This window comes from Vombatus ursinus, unplaced genomic scaffold (assembly GCF_900497805.2).
Source record: "Vombatus ursinus unplaced genomic scaffold, bare-nosed wombat genome assembly UNPS02015255.1, whole genome shotgun sequence".
In the NCBI taxonomy this organism is placed as follows: domain Eukaryota; kingdom Metazoa; phylum Chordata; class Mammalia; order Diprotodontia; family Vombatidae; genus Vombatus; species Vombatus ursinus.
In genome coordinates this window covers 23,515,685-23,530,635 of record NW_020955033.1, presented here as the reverse complement: position 1 = coordinate 23,530,635, position 14,951 = coordinate 23,515,685, and the positions used below count along the sequence as shown (strand labels likewise).

The following is a 14,951-nucleotide window of genomic DNA, read 5'->3' as shown; positions in this document are numbered from 1 at the left end:
TTAAAATAGCAAATTATATGGTGGTCTGTTTCCTTAGTTCTAATTGATTGCTCAAACTTCATCCCATTTCCTTTAGTTCCATACTCAGTGGTAAACAGCTTCTCAGTACTCTCATACCAAACTGAAAGCTCTCTTTTCTCTAGGTCCTTTAACATTTCAGACTCTTAGCTTCTGTTAGTTCACAAGCCTGTGAGCCTTTGATCAGCAACAGCATTCTAGGTTAATTTCTGAAAACTAACTGTGTAGGCCTTCATTCTTTTCTAAGATGGATAAAGTAGTCGAAGACTTTACTTTTACTTGCAAGTCAAGGCACAAAGTTAAAAACAAGCGTGCTTTTTCGGTGGTGATAGGTTAAGTCTTGCATTTCTCCTTTCCTCTCCAAGTAGAAAAGAAGGGTTATATACTTATCTAATTGTCTCTCTTTACTGACAGGAGGTTTTTATATTAAGTAGTTGTGAAGTTACGGTAAAGATACTAGTGTCTTGTAGAGAAAAGGAAGCTCAAAGCCTAAGAAAAACATAGCATTTTATTAAAGAAAATAAGTTAAAACCCCTCATACATATGTACCAACTGCAAGTGTTCATTCTAGGCTCATTTTTCCCCATCTATTTTTAATCTGTGAAATTCCTTTAAATAGTGACCTAACAGACTTTATTTTATTTTCCTTTACAGGAGAACACTGTGATGAACATGTTGCTTTTTTCAAACAGGTTTTTGGAGACCAAGCTCTAATGAAGCCTACAACTTTTTGAAGTCATTTGCTAGTTTTTACAAAAATTGTACAAAGTTAATTTATTGCATTAATAAAGCTCTTTGAACTATAAAATGTTATAAAGTATATATATGTATATATATATATATATATACACACATATATATATATATACACACACACACAATATTCTGGAAGGTTACTAAAAATATGGTACAGAATCTGTTTGAATGGCTTTTTCCCTAAAAGTAGAGAGAGAAAAAAACTGCATTGATTTGCTTTTTCTTTAAAAAAAAAAAAAAGAAAGAAAGAAAGAAAAAAGAAGTGGCAGTGAGCAGTCTATTTTCTCATACCCACCAATATTGGCCATCACTTTTGGCTTGCTGAGAAGTTAGATGTTTCTTCTAGCTTCTTCAAAGTGTCTCAATGTCCTATTGATGCACTCAGATTTAGTAATGCTGCTTCACCAGTCCAAGTTGAGCATTCCTGAGTTTAAAAACCATATCTGAAGCTGTTGGTGTTAAATAGTGGTGGTATTCAGTGATGTTCAGTGCACAAACTAGTCACGCGGACACCACAGTTCCCAGAACATCATGACTGTCCCATGCTGAACCACATGACCTTTCAGCCGCCCAAAGGACTAGAAGTTGAGGAGCCGTTCTCGTTCAGTTCCTTTGTTTCGTTCTTGAGCAGCCTGACTTTTAGCTTTATTTACTGATGGCCCTGTAGGGGGAGGAAAATAAGTAAGTTACTGGTTTTTCCCCATTGTCATCAACTGAGTGTTTCTTCTTAGCAGAACCATTTTAATAATAAAAGGTAGGTGCTACTATTATCCCCATTTTACAGATGAGGAAAGTGAAGCAAAAAGAGGTGAAGTGACTTGCTCAGGATCACTAGTAAGTGTCTTGAGGCCAGATTTAAACTTGTGTTTCCCTGACTGCAGGCTGAGTTTCCTCTCCTGCACTACCAACTATTGAATGCTAAGGCTGAAGGGTTCTGAGTTGACCAATTTCATCTCTTGTTTTCCCTGGTCACTAGGCAGTTAAATGTAACCTCACATAGAAGGTGAAGAACATGTCAGTAGAAGAAAATTGTCTTCCAGCCTCATTTCAGTCTTTAGGAAAATGCTATCAAGTAAACTAGTAATCTTCCTTTTTATCCTCTTCACTCATGCTTTGCTGAGGCTGGTTCACACAGGGATTTGGTCCAGACTCATAGCTGACTCAGTTTAAGCCCCTATATCTGAAAACAGTTAAAGGTAGGGGTAATGAGGCCTCTACTTCAGTGTTCTTATTCTCATCCCCAAAAAGTAAAGCTAATTTACCAGTACAGCATTTGTTAACACCATGAATGATCTGGCTGCTTATTTATTCTTCACCACTCATTTACTCAAGAACATTAAATGCTAGTAGAGACTCAAGTGGCATTGAGCCAGAATTTGAACAATGTCTCATCTAGGGGCCCTTCTGCTTCCCAGAGGACCAGCCAAAGGAGGGGAATTAATAGGAATTCTTACTTTAAGATCGTGTATAATTACTGGGTTTGGCACTGTAACAAGTAACAGTTGTGGCAACAAATCCTTCATGTAAAAATGAGAATTCCTTAAAGTGAATACTGAAAATCAAAAGCCACTGGTAAAAACTTTGAATATGTTTGTAAATGCTTCTGTAGCACCAAGTTCTTCCCATTTTATGCCCATAAAAACAATTTAAGAAACCTTACCTATGTAACTAAGTAAGACTGGAAGGAATATTAAGCCATGGGCGGCTCCCAACAAGACCATAGCTAAATACATCCGAAAGTAAAATATCTGGAAAATTTGAGATCTGGCAAAGGCCAACACCACAATCCCTCCAAATTTTGTTAGTGTAATTCCACTAAAAACCTAAGAGGAAATATGGAAATGTTAGAAACAAGTTATATTATATCAGTGTAAACAACTGTACCCCTTCTCCAGTCTCAAAATCACATATCCCTTAGAGTAATAATTTAAGAGCAAGAGCTCAATTTAATATATTCTACTCAATGATCAAAGGCAATGGGGCAAGAACAGCATGGTCAATTACAAGCCACTGATAATCCCAACTCTAAGCCAGTAGTTTTAAATCCCCCCTACCCTCAGTTAAAACTACCAAAGTAATGTCATAGACTGATTTTTTTATTTATTATGTGTCCAGCTTCAATACTTAATGAGCACTAGAATAGATAAAACAGTGTGACAGAATTTAAAGTCAACAGAAACATATGAAGCATCGATGATGCACAATTGCTTCGTGCTAGGTATACAAAGATAAAACAGTCCTTAGTAACCAAAAGCAGAATCTAATGCTGTGTAGTTAAGGGGTGCGGGAGAGGAGAGTAGCAAGTGACACAAACAATACAAATCATACTAAACTAAGTACCTAGGAGAGTTAGAAACAGTGGTATGAAAGAATCAAGACGGGAGAGATCACTTAGAACTGGAAGAGTTTAGGGAATACTTTCTGGAGAAGGGGCCACATGAAATCTTCCTTTCTTCCAACTCAACAGGCAGCAATTTGGAGCGGACCATCCAGGCATGAGAAATGGTATACATAGAGGCATGCATGTAGCAAAGGGCAGGATGGAAAGAATAGCCAGGCTGGATTGCCTGGGGTTTGGAGTGTATTAAGAATAACATGCAGTAAGAATGAAAAGGTAGGCCCATGAGATATAAAACTAAAAGGAACTTTAAAGGACTGTCTGCTCTCTAATCCCAACATTTTACAGATGAGGAAACTCAAACCCACAGGTAAAAATGATTTGCCCAAGATCACACGCAGTAGTTAAGTAGCAGTGCTGGAATTTGAACCAAAGTCCTATGACTCCAAAACCTAGCGCTCATGGGATCATGCTTTTGGGAATCAGATTGTGGCCTGACCTTTAATGCCTGGCTAAGGAAGTTGGGGGTGGGGTGTGAGAATGGGGGTAAGCAATGGGAAATCACCTAAATTTTTAGGAAAGGAGAATGATGTGATAGGAATTGTGCATTAGGAAACTGCTGACAGCAGTGTGGTGTATGGAATGGACAGGACAGACCGAAGGCAGGCTGACCAATTAGGTAGTTATTAAAATAAGGAAAAGGTAATGAAAGAGGCAATGGGGTTCAATGGAAAGAACATGCAGGGGCAGCTGGGTGGCGCAGTGGATAGAGCACCGACCCTGGAATCAGGAGGACCTGAGTTCAAATCCAGCCTCAGACACTTGACATTAGCTGTGTGACCCTGGGCAAGTCATTTAACCCCACTGCCTAGCCAAACAACAACAACAACAACAAAAAAAACAAAAACCATGGAGTTGAGTCAGAAGACATGAGTTTAGATCACGTTCCTCACCTGTAAAGAGAGAGAGTCTCTGGTACCACATCACTTGTAAGGACCCTTCCAGTTCCTATTTGTGGTCTCATGCCAGAACTCAGCTGGCAGAAGGGGCAGAAGAGCGGCAGTGGGAAGTGTTACAAACGTCACTATATCCAAAGGCCTTTTTTCTGTCCTTATCTTCTTTGTACTCTGTAGCACTGGACATCGTAGACACCACCCTGCCCCAACTTCTGAGACACTGCAGCCTTATGTTTGGACCATGTCTCCTCTTTCCTCATCTCCTCCATTTCTTTAAACATGGAGGCTCCAAGGTTCTGACTAGGCCCTCTTTGCTCTACATTTTCCCCTTGGTGATCACACTTACTCCCATGGCTTCAATGATCACTTTTATATAACTGACTTCCAAATAAAAAGGGAGTAATGCCCTTTTTCTTGTTTGAAAATTTTTACTTTATTCCCAAATCAATTATGTTCCCATTTTATCCAAACTCTAGATAGAAAAGAACTGACCTATCAACCAAGCATCTATTGGGCACTTAAAATACTTAGCCCCATCACCTGAAAATGACCTGTAACTCATATTTTCTAGTCATGGGATGAATTCCAAAGTTCTGTTTCAATACTGAATTATGAATTACCTTCTTTCAACCAAGCTGTGGTGTCTTATTAGCCATGTTAAAAAAAAAATGAAGCATCTACTGTGAGTAAGCACTGAAATTTTTTTCAATCAACAAGCATTTATTAAATATATATAGTATTTGCCAGGACCTGTGCTACGTGGTGTGGATATAAAGGGAAAAACAATCCCTAACCTCGAGGAGCTCATGTTCTAACGTGGAAGACAACAAGTAAACAACTAGGTACAAAACCAAACCTATATATACTAGACGGAAAGTAATCTGAGAAGGGAAGGCACTAGCAGGTGCTGTAGTCAGTGAGGAGCACAGCATCCCCTGCCCGCCTTTGTTGTCCTAAGGGCTACTCAGAATACTTACACAACTGCCCATGTGGGACAGCGCCTCCTCAGCACGCGCTACCCGACTCCTCTTCCTGCTCATGGTAAATGCTCTGGTTATGTGACTACAGAACTCCACAGAGATACCACAACTCTGAAACAAAAAACAACTTTAATGATGGGTAGCCTGAAAATGGCCAGTCTTATGCACACACTACTCTATTCCTTAATCTGGAGCTTGAATGAGGTTTTCAGAGCATTGGGGTGGCAAATTTGATCATCATCATCAGAATCATCATCTTTCTCACACACACCACCACCACCACCAATCACATCATTACTTTGGGAAAATCACAATGCCCAGTTTGGCATTAGGTTTGCCTTTGCTAAGAGGCCAGCGTAGACCCCAGAAAAAAACCACTGAGAGACATAATAGAAATGGCCTACTCCAGGCTTAAACCTTTTTCTATGTGCTTTATTACCAACCACTAGAAGCAGTGAAGATATAAGTGCTTAGGTACTTTTCCTATTCGTTATTTGATCCATTTCTGAATAATGATGTATTTGCTATATCTTAATCTTATTCTGAGGTGGGCCAAACAAGCATGGGATGAGTCCTTTCCTGAGCTTTATATTAGGATGCTGGAACTATTAACAGGGATCTCAAATCTCTCCCTTACACTGCACCCTGTTAAAGAGTACATAACTGTAGAGCAAGAACTACTACATTTACCACTGTATGCTGAAACATTTGACAATGTTAAGAATGATTCACAAATGTAGCCACAGAACGGACTGGATGTGCCCATGTATTCATCAGTTTACTATGGCTACACATTAATACTTCAGCAGCATCTTTACAGGGAGGAATAAAGAGGGAAAAGAAAAAAAAGTCGTATTTCCAAGTAGCTCTTTTCAAGGATTCCTCTGTTGGCCAACCTTAATGTCCTCATTAACTTTCTCTACAATTACTAAGACCACGTAGCAGTTTTTTCCTCTTACCTATTTTAAGACTTATAAGGCATCCTTAAAAAATAATCTCTGGGTACCAAGGTACAGGGGGTCACAAAACTCACCATTACCAAGTTGACCAAGGAAACAGCATTCAGACTGATGCCCCAGAGCCACATAACTCCAAACATGTTGACCAAAATCATAGCAATTGTAACACACATGATCATTGCAGACCACAGATCACAGCCTAGGAGTACTGTAGTCACCAAGAATATTGCTCCCAGGGATACACCAAGGTTAAAGATTGTGTCCTCCACGATGGTCAGGTACTGCTCATAGAAGACGTAAAATACACTGTGTGGAGAAGACAAGGAGCTTGAGTGGAGGCATAGCTAAGTTTTACTTTGTTCAATCATTCTTGGTTGACTATCTCGAATGTTACAAAAGAAGTATAATGAAGAAAAACTTACCATTTAAATTTTTTGGCCTTTTTTGACATATCGTTTTGACATAACTTCCTAATTCCTCAACAAAGTACATTTCAGAGAAAGTAAGCAAAACATGCAAAAGCCTAATAGTGACTGACCAATGCATTTTCCATTTTTGCAGTTTACTGACCGTTAACAGAATGACAGATTATTCTTACTTCAAATAAAAAGGTTTGAGGTGTTTAAGGCAATTAAGTTGCAACTTCAATCTTTTAAGAGAACTGATCTGACACCCGTTGAATATGTTTGTTTTAAAGTGAACATGAGAGAAGCAACATGGGTCAGCGGCTAGAAGACCGGTCGTGGAGTCGGTCATTACGCGATTCCCAGATAGCTCTAAGAAGATACAGAGTAGTTACCCATCTGTACGGGAGAAGGGATTCTCAAACTGGGGGTTCTCCTTGCTCATAAAATTACAGGTTTGGAAACCCCCCACGCCCCTAAAAAAACCCCCAAATTAACTCACACTATTCTTGGAAAAGGGCATCCTTATAGTGCTTCTCCTGATACGTTACAGTCTATTTTGGACCCCACTTGAAGTGTCCTGGTACTGAGCTGTGGCTACCAAAGTTTCCCAGAATACTACCTTTTCTCCCAAACCACCTGCCAGCAATGAATACTTTTAAAGACACGCCAAAGCAGGCTGGTCTGCTGCTCAGAAAGGAACCCAAGCCAGTAAACATGAGCTTAACGTGGTTTATGTGCCACTGAAGGGGGAAAGTCTATGGCCCACAGGCCGATGGACTGAGGACCTATGGAGAGGCCAGGGTTTTATTTATTTCTCTGATATGAACTATACGACCCTGGGCAGCTCACCTCCCCGGGCCTTAGTCTCTTTATCTGTAACTTGGGTTTAATTCACTACCTCACCGGGCTATTGCAACAAAAGCACTTTGTAAATCTTAAAGCACCATTATATACACGTGAACTACTAGGCTGCTGTGTGTGAGGGGTTTGGGTCACTCCTACTACTACCTCTAAGGGCTTACAGGATCACAGAGGGACCTAAGGGACCTTATTTTATACAGGAGGTAAATGAGGATCAGAGGGGTGAAGTGATTTGCCCATGGTCACACAGCATGAGAGCTGAACACAGGCCCTCTCACACCGAAAAACTTGGCCAGGGAAATGCAGTCTGTTTCCCTCATTCAGAAAGGCCAGGATCCCCTAGGTGGAGGTTATAAAAAAATCCAAGCCAAATAAAACCCAGCCCTTCACATCTGTGCAACACTTTATATTTTTTCAAATCCCTTCCACATGTATCATTTCATTAGATTCTTGCAATAACCTAGGCCAGGTGGACACAGTGAATATTAATATACACTCTCCATTTGCTAAAAAACTTGCTTGTCATCCAAAAGCTAGTGAGTGGCAGAACTCCTCCCATCCACTTGCACTTTGCTGTCTGTCATTCAAACGGAGTAAAACAGCAACAATCCAAATACAGGATATATCCTGCATTTAGAGCTGGGAGAAGCCTTGGAGACCACCAAGCCCAATCCTCTCTTTCCTTCTCTACAAAAGAGGAAACTGAGGCCCAGAGAGGTTGAGGGACTTGATGGTCAAGTCAAAAGGACAGCAGAACTAGGCATCAAAGCCAGGTCCTGGGATGAGCTCTTTCCACACCATACCATCTCCTGACACCCCAAGATACAGCACTCATCCCTAACAGAATATGATTTAAGAAATGCACAAATTGTGGCTTGTGGAGCGACAGAGGTCCAACCTTACTTACCTGTATGGGAACACCCGGTAGTTTTTGTCCTGGAGGCCCATGGTTTCAGTGATATTAGTGGCCACTATCCTTGCTTTTCTCATGGCATCAATATAGTCAGAGGAAGTATGAAGCACAGTGTGAAAAGTCATAAAGTAGGTGGCTCCGATTTTAGTGTAATTGTTTTTCATGTTAACGGCACCACTATAAGATGCATGCCCCCTGGAAGGGAAAGAGCACAGATCATCACTAGGGTAGACAAGCATCATTCCCTACATCCTGGATGGAGAATTATCCAGAACACTGAATAAGCCATGTCTAGTCTAACCCCCTGAGCGGTCAATAAAAGCTGAAGGCTGGAAGTCCTACCGAAGGAGGAGCAAATGAGTGTTTAAGTATATATTCCTTCTGCTAACTAGCTCTTCTTTGTTGTTTTGGGGTTTCAGACAAGTATATAGGTAAACAGATAGGAGAATTAAAATACTACGTTGGAATCTAGGGCAGCTCGTGATAATGCTTTCCTTACCTCCAAAAAAAAGTGAGAAGGAGCAAGGTTAAAGTTCCATAAAAGGCCTATCTTTCCTAATGATAATTCAGAGCACACATACATACACTGTTGGGATCTAGAAAGTGTTTGTGTGTATATACACACATATACATATATATGCACACACACATATATATGCATACACATATACATACACCCCTACTTTGAAAGACAGTATGTAAAAATGGTTTTAGCAAGGAATTGCAAACTTCCAATATGAATAATAATAGTAGTAGTAGCAGTAGTAACAATACTAATAGTAACTAGCATTTATTTTCTGTTTTTATACTCTGAGCTGGGTGCTATTATTATTCTCAGAGGCAGCGAGGTGGTGCAGAGGATAGAGTGCCAGGCTTGGAACCAGACTTAAGTTCAAATCCAGCATCAGACACACACTAGCTTTGTGACCCTGTACAAGTCACTTAACCTCTATGTGCCTTCTTTTCCCCTGTAAAATGGAGATAATAATAGCACAGCCTTCTCAGGGTTGTTGTGAGGATAAAATAAGATTAGATTTGTAATGCACTTTGCACACCTTAAAGCAATAAGTAAATGTTGGCCATTATTATTCATTATTATTTTTTATTCTAGACAAACAAGTTTAAATTTTGACTTTCCACCTCTTATGTACCCTCATTTTCACAGGGGAGAGGTACAGGAGAGTTGAGGGAGAAAAGGAAGACTACTACCACAAAGCTGTCCAGACTAAAATGTTAATTTCACGTTTTCTATTAAAACTGGAGGAAACAGACCAGTAGGAGGTTCTCAAGACACTTCTAAGGGGTCCATGAGGTCAAACCTATTTTTATAGTCATACTTAGACATTTAAATTTCTGAGATGGTAAATAATGATTGATACAGCCCAAGTAAACAAAAAATGCATAATTTTAAAGTGTTAAGTGTAAAGGAATCCTGAAACCAAAAAACGTGACTCACTGAAGGGCACTCACCCTTTGCCACATTTAGGATTGGGGTTATCAGAAAGAAACATAGGCAGAAATTTCATGAAGTCTTCGCCCTGAGGCCTTCTTTTGCCCTCTGGAGTCAAAGGCCGACAATGAATACAGGAAGGGTCAACAACTAGAACCAACATTAAATAAAGCAAGGTTTAGGAGTAAAGTTTTGCAGATTTTATTGTAAAATACATTTATACACCACATAATACTGATTATATACACACACACGTATACAGAGCGCGCGCACACACGCACACACACACACACACACAGAGCATTTTGTTAAGTTATGTTCAGTCGTATCTGACTCTTTGTGACTCCATCTGGGATTTTCTTGGCAAAGATACTAGAGTGGTTTGCCACTGACTTCTCCAGATCATTTTACAGATAAGCACACTGTGGCAAAGAAGGTTAAGTGACTTGCCCAGTATCACACAGCTAGTGTCTGAGACTGGATTTGAATTCAGGTCTTCCTTACTCTAGGCCAGGAACTCTATCCATTGCGCCACCTGGCCGCCCTATATACACAGCATACATATACACATATTCATATACACACAAGATATATATATATATATACATACACACACATATACATATAGTAGAGCCAGTGAAGAAGCTCAAAGAAAATTCTCTCTTCCCCTTCTATGTGTGATATTTTTCAGTCCAATGTTCTAAATTAATAGGGGGGAGGAGAAGAGAAGGGGGTATGTCATTAACAACAGCTACAGTAAAAAGTGCCAGATTGAGCAGAGATCTGTCTTCTACTCCTATACACAAGCTAGATGCTGTAGCAGGTAGAGAACTGGACTTCAATCAGAAAGACTTGAGTTCCAGTCCTGCCTGAGACACTCACTAGCTGTGTGATCCTGGGCAAGTCACTTGACCTTTCTCAATCCATTTCTTCATCAATAAAATGTGGGTAATAATAGCACTACCTCCCAGGGTTGTTGTGGGGATCAAGAGATAACATGAAAAGCGCTTTGCAAACCTTAAAGCACTATGTAAATACTTATTATTTTTATCATCAATCCTTTAGCCTCTCTAAGTTTCAACAGCCTCATCTGCAATATTGAAAGGATGGGGTAAACAAGCTCTTCTATCTCTAAAACGTTCACAGACTTCTGTCCTTCAAAATATGCCCTTCTCCCCTGCTACTGGAAAGGACCTCAAATGCCAGTTACCAGAATCTAATCTCTAGATTTTTCTTTTTAAACTATGAGTGTCTATAGTAATGGTTCAATTAATTCTTAAAACAAACATAAAGGGAACAGTGAAAAGAAAACTGGAAAGCAACCCAAACAGAGACTCACCTGGGCCCTCAGACAGTCATGCCGGCCATTGGCCCTGCCACTCACTACTCCTTGTAGTACTCCTTGTACTCACTACTACACGACTTGACCATTTCATTTTTGGAACTCGCCCTCTGGGGTCCCCACACTATCCTCACTGGTCAGTACCTGTGTGCCTCGGTGGCCCAGATCGTGTTCCATGTTACTCCCTACTCCTCCTCCTGCCACCTGCTGTGGTACCACAGGCAGCTCCTTCATCCCCACCGCCTGCCCCTGCCCCTGCCCATTCCAGCTCTAAATAGCAACAGGAACTGGGCCTGTGATTTCCAGCAGCTGTGATTCCCACTGGTCTAGGGCACTAAATGAGGAACATCCTCTGCCCACACAGGTCAGTGCCTGAAATTCATGGTCTCATAGTTACACAACACTGAGAGGTTAAAGTACTTGCCAAGGATCATAAAAGCTAAATCTCTGGAACAATAATCTAATTTAATTAATACCATCCCACTACTGGAAAGAGTATGCCAATTTCCTTATGGCGTCACTTGCTAGCTCCACAATTTTCCAAACCAAAATACCTCACCTTTGGCCACTATTCCCCTCTATGCAATGTCTCCCTCCATTAAAGGTAAGCTTCTTGAGGGCGTGCATGGTTTCATTTTTACATCTAAAGCTACTAAGCATAGTGCTTAGCACGCAGTTACACTTAATAAATGCTTTTTCATTTCATTTCATTCATAGAGTCCTAGATTTAGAGCTAAAAGGGATCTTTGAAATATTTTAGACTAACTTTCCCTATACTACATACAACTAAGGGAAACTGAGGTCGAGAGAAGTTAAATGACTTGCCCAAAAATCACAGAGAAAGTAAAAGTGGCAGAATCAGGCGTGACTCCACAATCTGGAATCTCTTACTACTGTAATATAATGTCTCCCAGTAAGTTAAGCTACACTCCAAGGAATAACGAATTTACTCTTCTTATTTTTTTAGGCAACTGGGGTTAAAGTGACTTGCCCAGGGTCACACAGCTAGTAAGTGTCAAGTGTCTGAGGCCAGATTTGAACTCAGGTCCTTCTGATTCCAGGGCTGGTGCTCTATCTACTGCGTCAACTAGCTGCCCCCTTCTTATTTCAAACCAATGGAATGAATTAGTAGCTTTAGATGTAAAAATGAAACCATGCATGCCCTCAAGGAGCTTACCTTTAATGGAGGGAGACATTGCATAGAGGGGAATAGTGGCCAAAGGTGAGGTATTTTGGTTTGGAAAATTGTGGAGCTAGCAAGTGAAGCCATAAGGAAATTGGCATACTCTTTCCAGTAGTGGGATGGTATTAATTAAATTAGATTATTGTTCCGGAGATTTAGCTTTTATGATCCTTGGCAAGTACTTTAACCTCTCAGTGTTGTGTAACTATGAGACCATGAATTTCAGGCACTGACCTGTGTGGGCAGAGGATGTTCCTCATTTAGTGCCCTAGACCAGTGGGAATCACAGCTGCGGGAAATCACAGGCCTATCTGACTTATGATCCACTGAAGATAGCTTTTTGGGATGGCAGTCAAGAAATAAGCCATAATTGTCTAATTTTAGCCCATGAAATATTCAAAATCTCCAAAATCTCCACAGGAAATTATAAACTGGTTGAAAGCTGTCACTCTAAGCTAGTTCAATTTCAATAGGTTATGCAAAACTTTTCATTTAATAAAAATTTAATTTAAATTTAATAAAAGTTTTAAGATGCTCAAAGGAAAGGGCAGACTTTAAGGGGCTCTTACCTGAAGCATTACAAAACTGGTCTGTCATATTATAAATCCGGCAGCAAGAAGACTGGGGTTTAATCCAATCAAAATAATCATCAATCCAGGAAGAGGGGGCAAAGCCTATCTTTGTGCTATGGGACACAAGACAAAGACAAATTAATGGCTAGGACGACTCAACATCAACTCTTCCATATTATTTTATCACTGACTTAAAATAAAAATCATTTTTGGGCTAAATTAACTTCTGAAAGTTCTGGTCCATGACAGCTGAAACTGAGCACACATTTTGCCTTCTAATCACCCAAGGAAATGTAGAAAGAGTTTTAAGTTTGTTCTATTGCAGCGATGGAGAAGAATGCAGTACTTACTAATTCTCTAGTTCTGCAGCATTAAAAATTTGCTGCACAAGTGAATTGTTGTTACATCCCATTCCACCACACACCATGTTCTGTCCTTCTAGAGAGGTATAGTCATGTCCTTCTTCTAGCACAAAATATAAAGGGGGTCCTGTATTTAGGTACTGGTTCATGGACTTGAAATAATCCAGTACATAGGAGTCCTTTTAAAAAAAAACAAAACCACACAACAGATTAAAGCAGAGAAAAGGCAAGGTAAACCTCAGGTAAGAAAATTGTTAAAAGATCAAAGGAATGCTGCAAAATAAAATCATAATGATCAAACTTGGTGCCAAAGAAGAGAGGAGAAGCAACTCCACCCCCAAACTTTTCTGCAGAGGTGGTGGACTATGATGATATGGGGAACATTGCATATATTATGCTTTTTTAAATATGTTGGTTAGTTTTGCTAAACTGTTTTTCTATTTTTTATTCTGTAGAAGAGAAGGGGGAAGGATATACTGAGAAATGTAGGTGATGTGAAATCATCTAGAAATTTTTTGATACAAAGAAGTATCAATAAAAACGTACTTTACAAAAAGAAATTTTTTTCTTAAAAAAAAAAAAAGATCATCAGGAAGTTGTTGAATGAAGCCTCTTTTGGCAAAGATGCTTGAGAGAGATGGGAAGAACATCTTATCTACATTCAAGCGATAGGTTCCTCCTTTAAACCCTGCTACAAGCTGAAAAACTGGTTCCTCACACTACGGTTCTGGGTCTAAAGGAGAAGGCAGAGTGAACAATGGGGGTAACCCAAGTTTGCAGATCTTTAGAGTGATACCCTTAACAGCAGTAAAGGCTGCCCGTAACTGTACATATCAGTTGGCATTTTCCCTGAACACCTCTATATAAAATTTTTTGGTTAACCAATCAAATCGAGTCAAAATAAAACAAATCTTACATAGGGCATTGAAAGAGATTGATCCAAGCCAATTTCCACTTTGTTGAGAACTGCCATACTGAATGACAGAATACCCACAAACAGAGATATCTGCAAGAGAAAAAAAGAAGGGGAAGGACTTGAGGTTTCTGCACAGTTTCTCCACAATTACAAAAGCAAACATTTGCAGAAGGCTTCATACCACAATGGGCCGCATCCAGTCCTTCAGCAGAAGTGGAGAGAAGGCATTTTTGGAAAACTGAAACAAATAACTGTCTGATGGCTGGGAGTCAGTTCTGTCTTCAGCAATTCTGACGCAACACAGAATGTCCAATTTATTTTTCTGATTGAGTGAAAACAAACATGTCATAGTATGAACATTATCTGACCATTGTCATTTAGAGAGACATAAATGGGGATCACTCCCCACAAGTAGATACCTTACCTCTTGACGCTTAATGTCCAGTCCCAAGAGACTCACAAAACATGTAATTTGAAGGAGGAAGTCAATGAAAACAGCCATTCCAGCAAACAGAGAAAAAGTTCGAACAGCTGGCATGGTTGACAAAGCCCCTACAGGACAATGGGAAAGGAAACTGGTCATTCTTGGCCCATGTGTACTACTAGTTTTACAATTAACCAGTTACTTGCCATTTCTGATGTGACTGTGGCAAAGGAAGCTGACATACCAATAAGAAAGTTCCCCCAAGAAGTGAGAAAGATGGTAAAATGAAGAAAGGGGTGTTTGAGGGTGTGAGGGGCATACATTATTAAGCTTTCACAGTGACTATATTTCAATTCAAAAAGAGCCTCCAAGGGTCTTTACTACCTTGTATTAGCTCAATTTCATTAAAAAATATTTTTCAAATCTCAGATTCTATTTGGGTGCTCCTACACCAAAAATCTTACCTAAAAATGATTGGAGAAGTTTCATTTATATTCGGGGAGTCAGGCAGAAA

General features: G+C 39.9%; 2 protein-coding genes across 4 annotated transcripts in view; one reads left to right on the top strand and one right to left on the bottom strand.

Moving 5' to 3' along the window:
* LOC114031703 (regulator of MON1-CCZ1 complex) overlaps nucleotides 1–826 on the top strand; it is a 33,059-nt gene extending 32,233 nt beyond the window's left edge. For both annotated transcript variants that reach the window (XM_027846861.1, XM_027846860.1), the window contains one exon: nucleotides 673–826. In XM_027846861.1, the coding sequence (XP_027702662.1) occupies nucleotides 673–752 (80 nt within the window). In that variant the 3' untranslated portion in view covers nucleotides 753–826. The remainder of the gene's footprint in view (nucleotides 1–672) is intronic.
* The window catches only part of LOC114031702 (NPC intracellular cholesterol transporter 1), a 51,965-nt gene continuing 37,520 nt past the window's right edge, over nucleotides 507–14,951 (bottom strand). For both annotated transcript variants that reach the window (XM_027846857.1, XM_027846858.1), the window contains exons 15-25: nucleotides 14,438–14,565; nucleotides 14,195–14,335; nucleotides 14,014–14,103; nucleotides 13,086–13,276; nucleotides 12,733–12,848; nucleotides 9,659–9,788; nucleotides 8,183–8,383; nucleotides 6,082–6,313; nucleotides 5,046–5,159; nucleotides 2,435–2,597; nucleotides 507–1,435 (exon numbers count right to left, since the gene is read on the bottom strand). In XM_027846857.1, coding sequence (XP_027702658.1) covers nucleotides 1,353–1,435; nucleotides 2,435–2,597; nucleotides 5,046–5,159; nucleotides 6,082–6,313; nucleotides 8,183–8,383; nucleotides 9,659–9,788; nucleotides 12,733–12,848; nucleotides 13,086–13,276; nucleotides 14,014–14,103; nucleotides 14,195–14,335; nucleotides 14,438–14,565 — 1,589 coding nt within the window. In that variant the 3' untranslated portion in view covers nucleotides 507–1,352. The remainder of the gene's footprint in view (nucleotides 1,436–2,434; nucleotides 2,598–5,045; nucleotides 5,160–6,081; nucleotides 6,314–8,182; nucleotides 8,384–9,658; nucleotides 9,789–12,732; nucleotides 12,849–13,085; nucleotides 13,277–14,013; nucleotides 14,104–14,194; nucleotides 14,336–14,437; nucleotides 14,566–14,951) is intronic.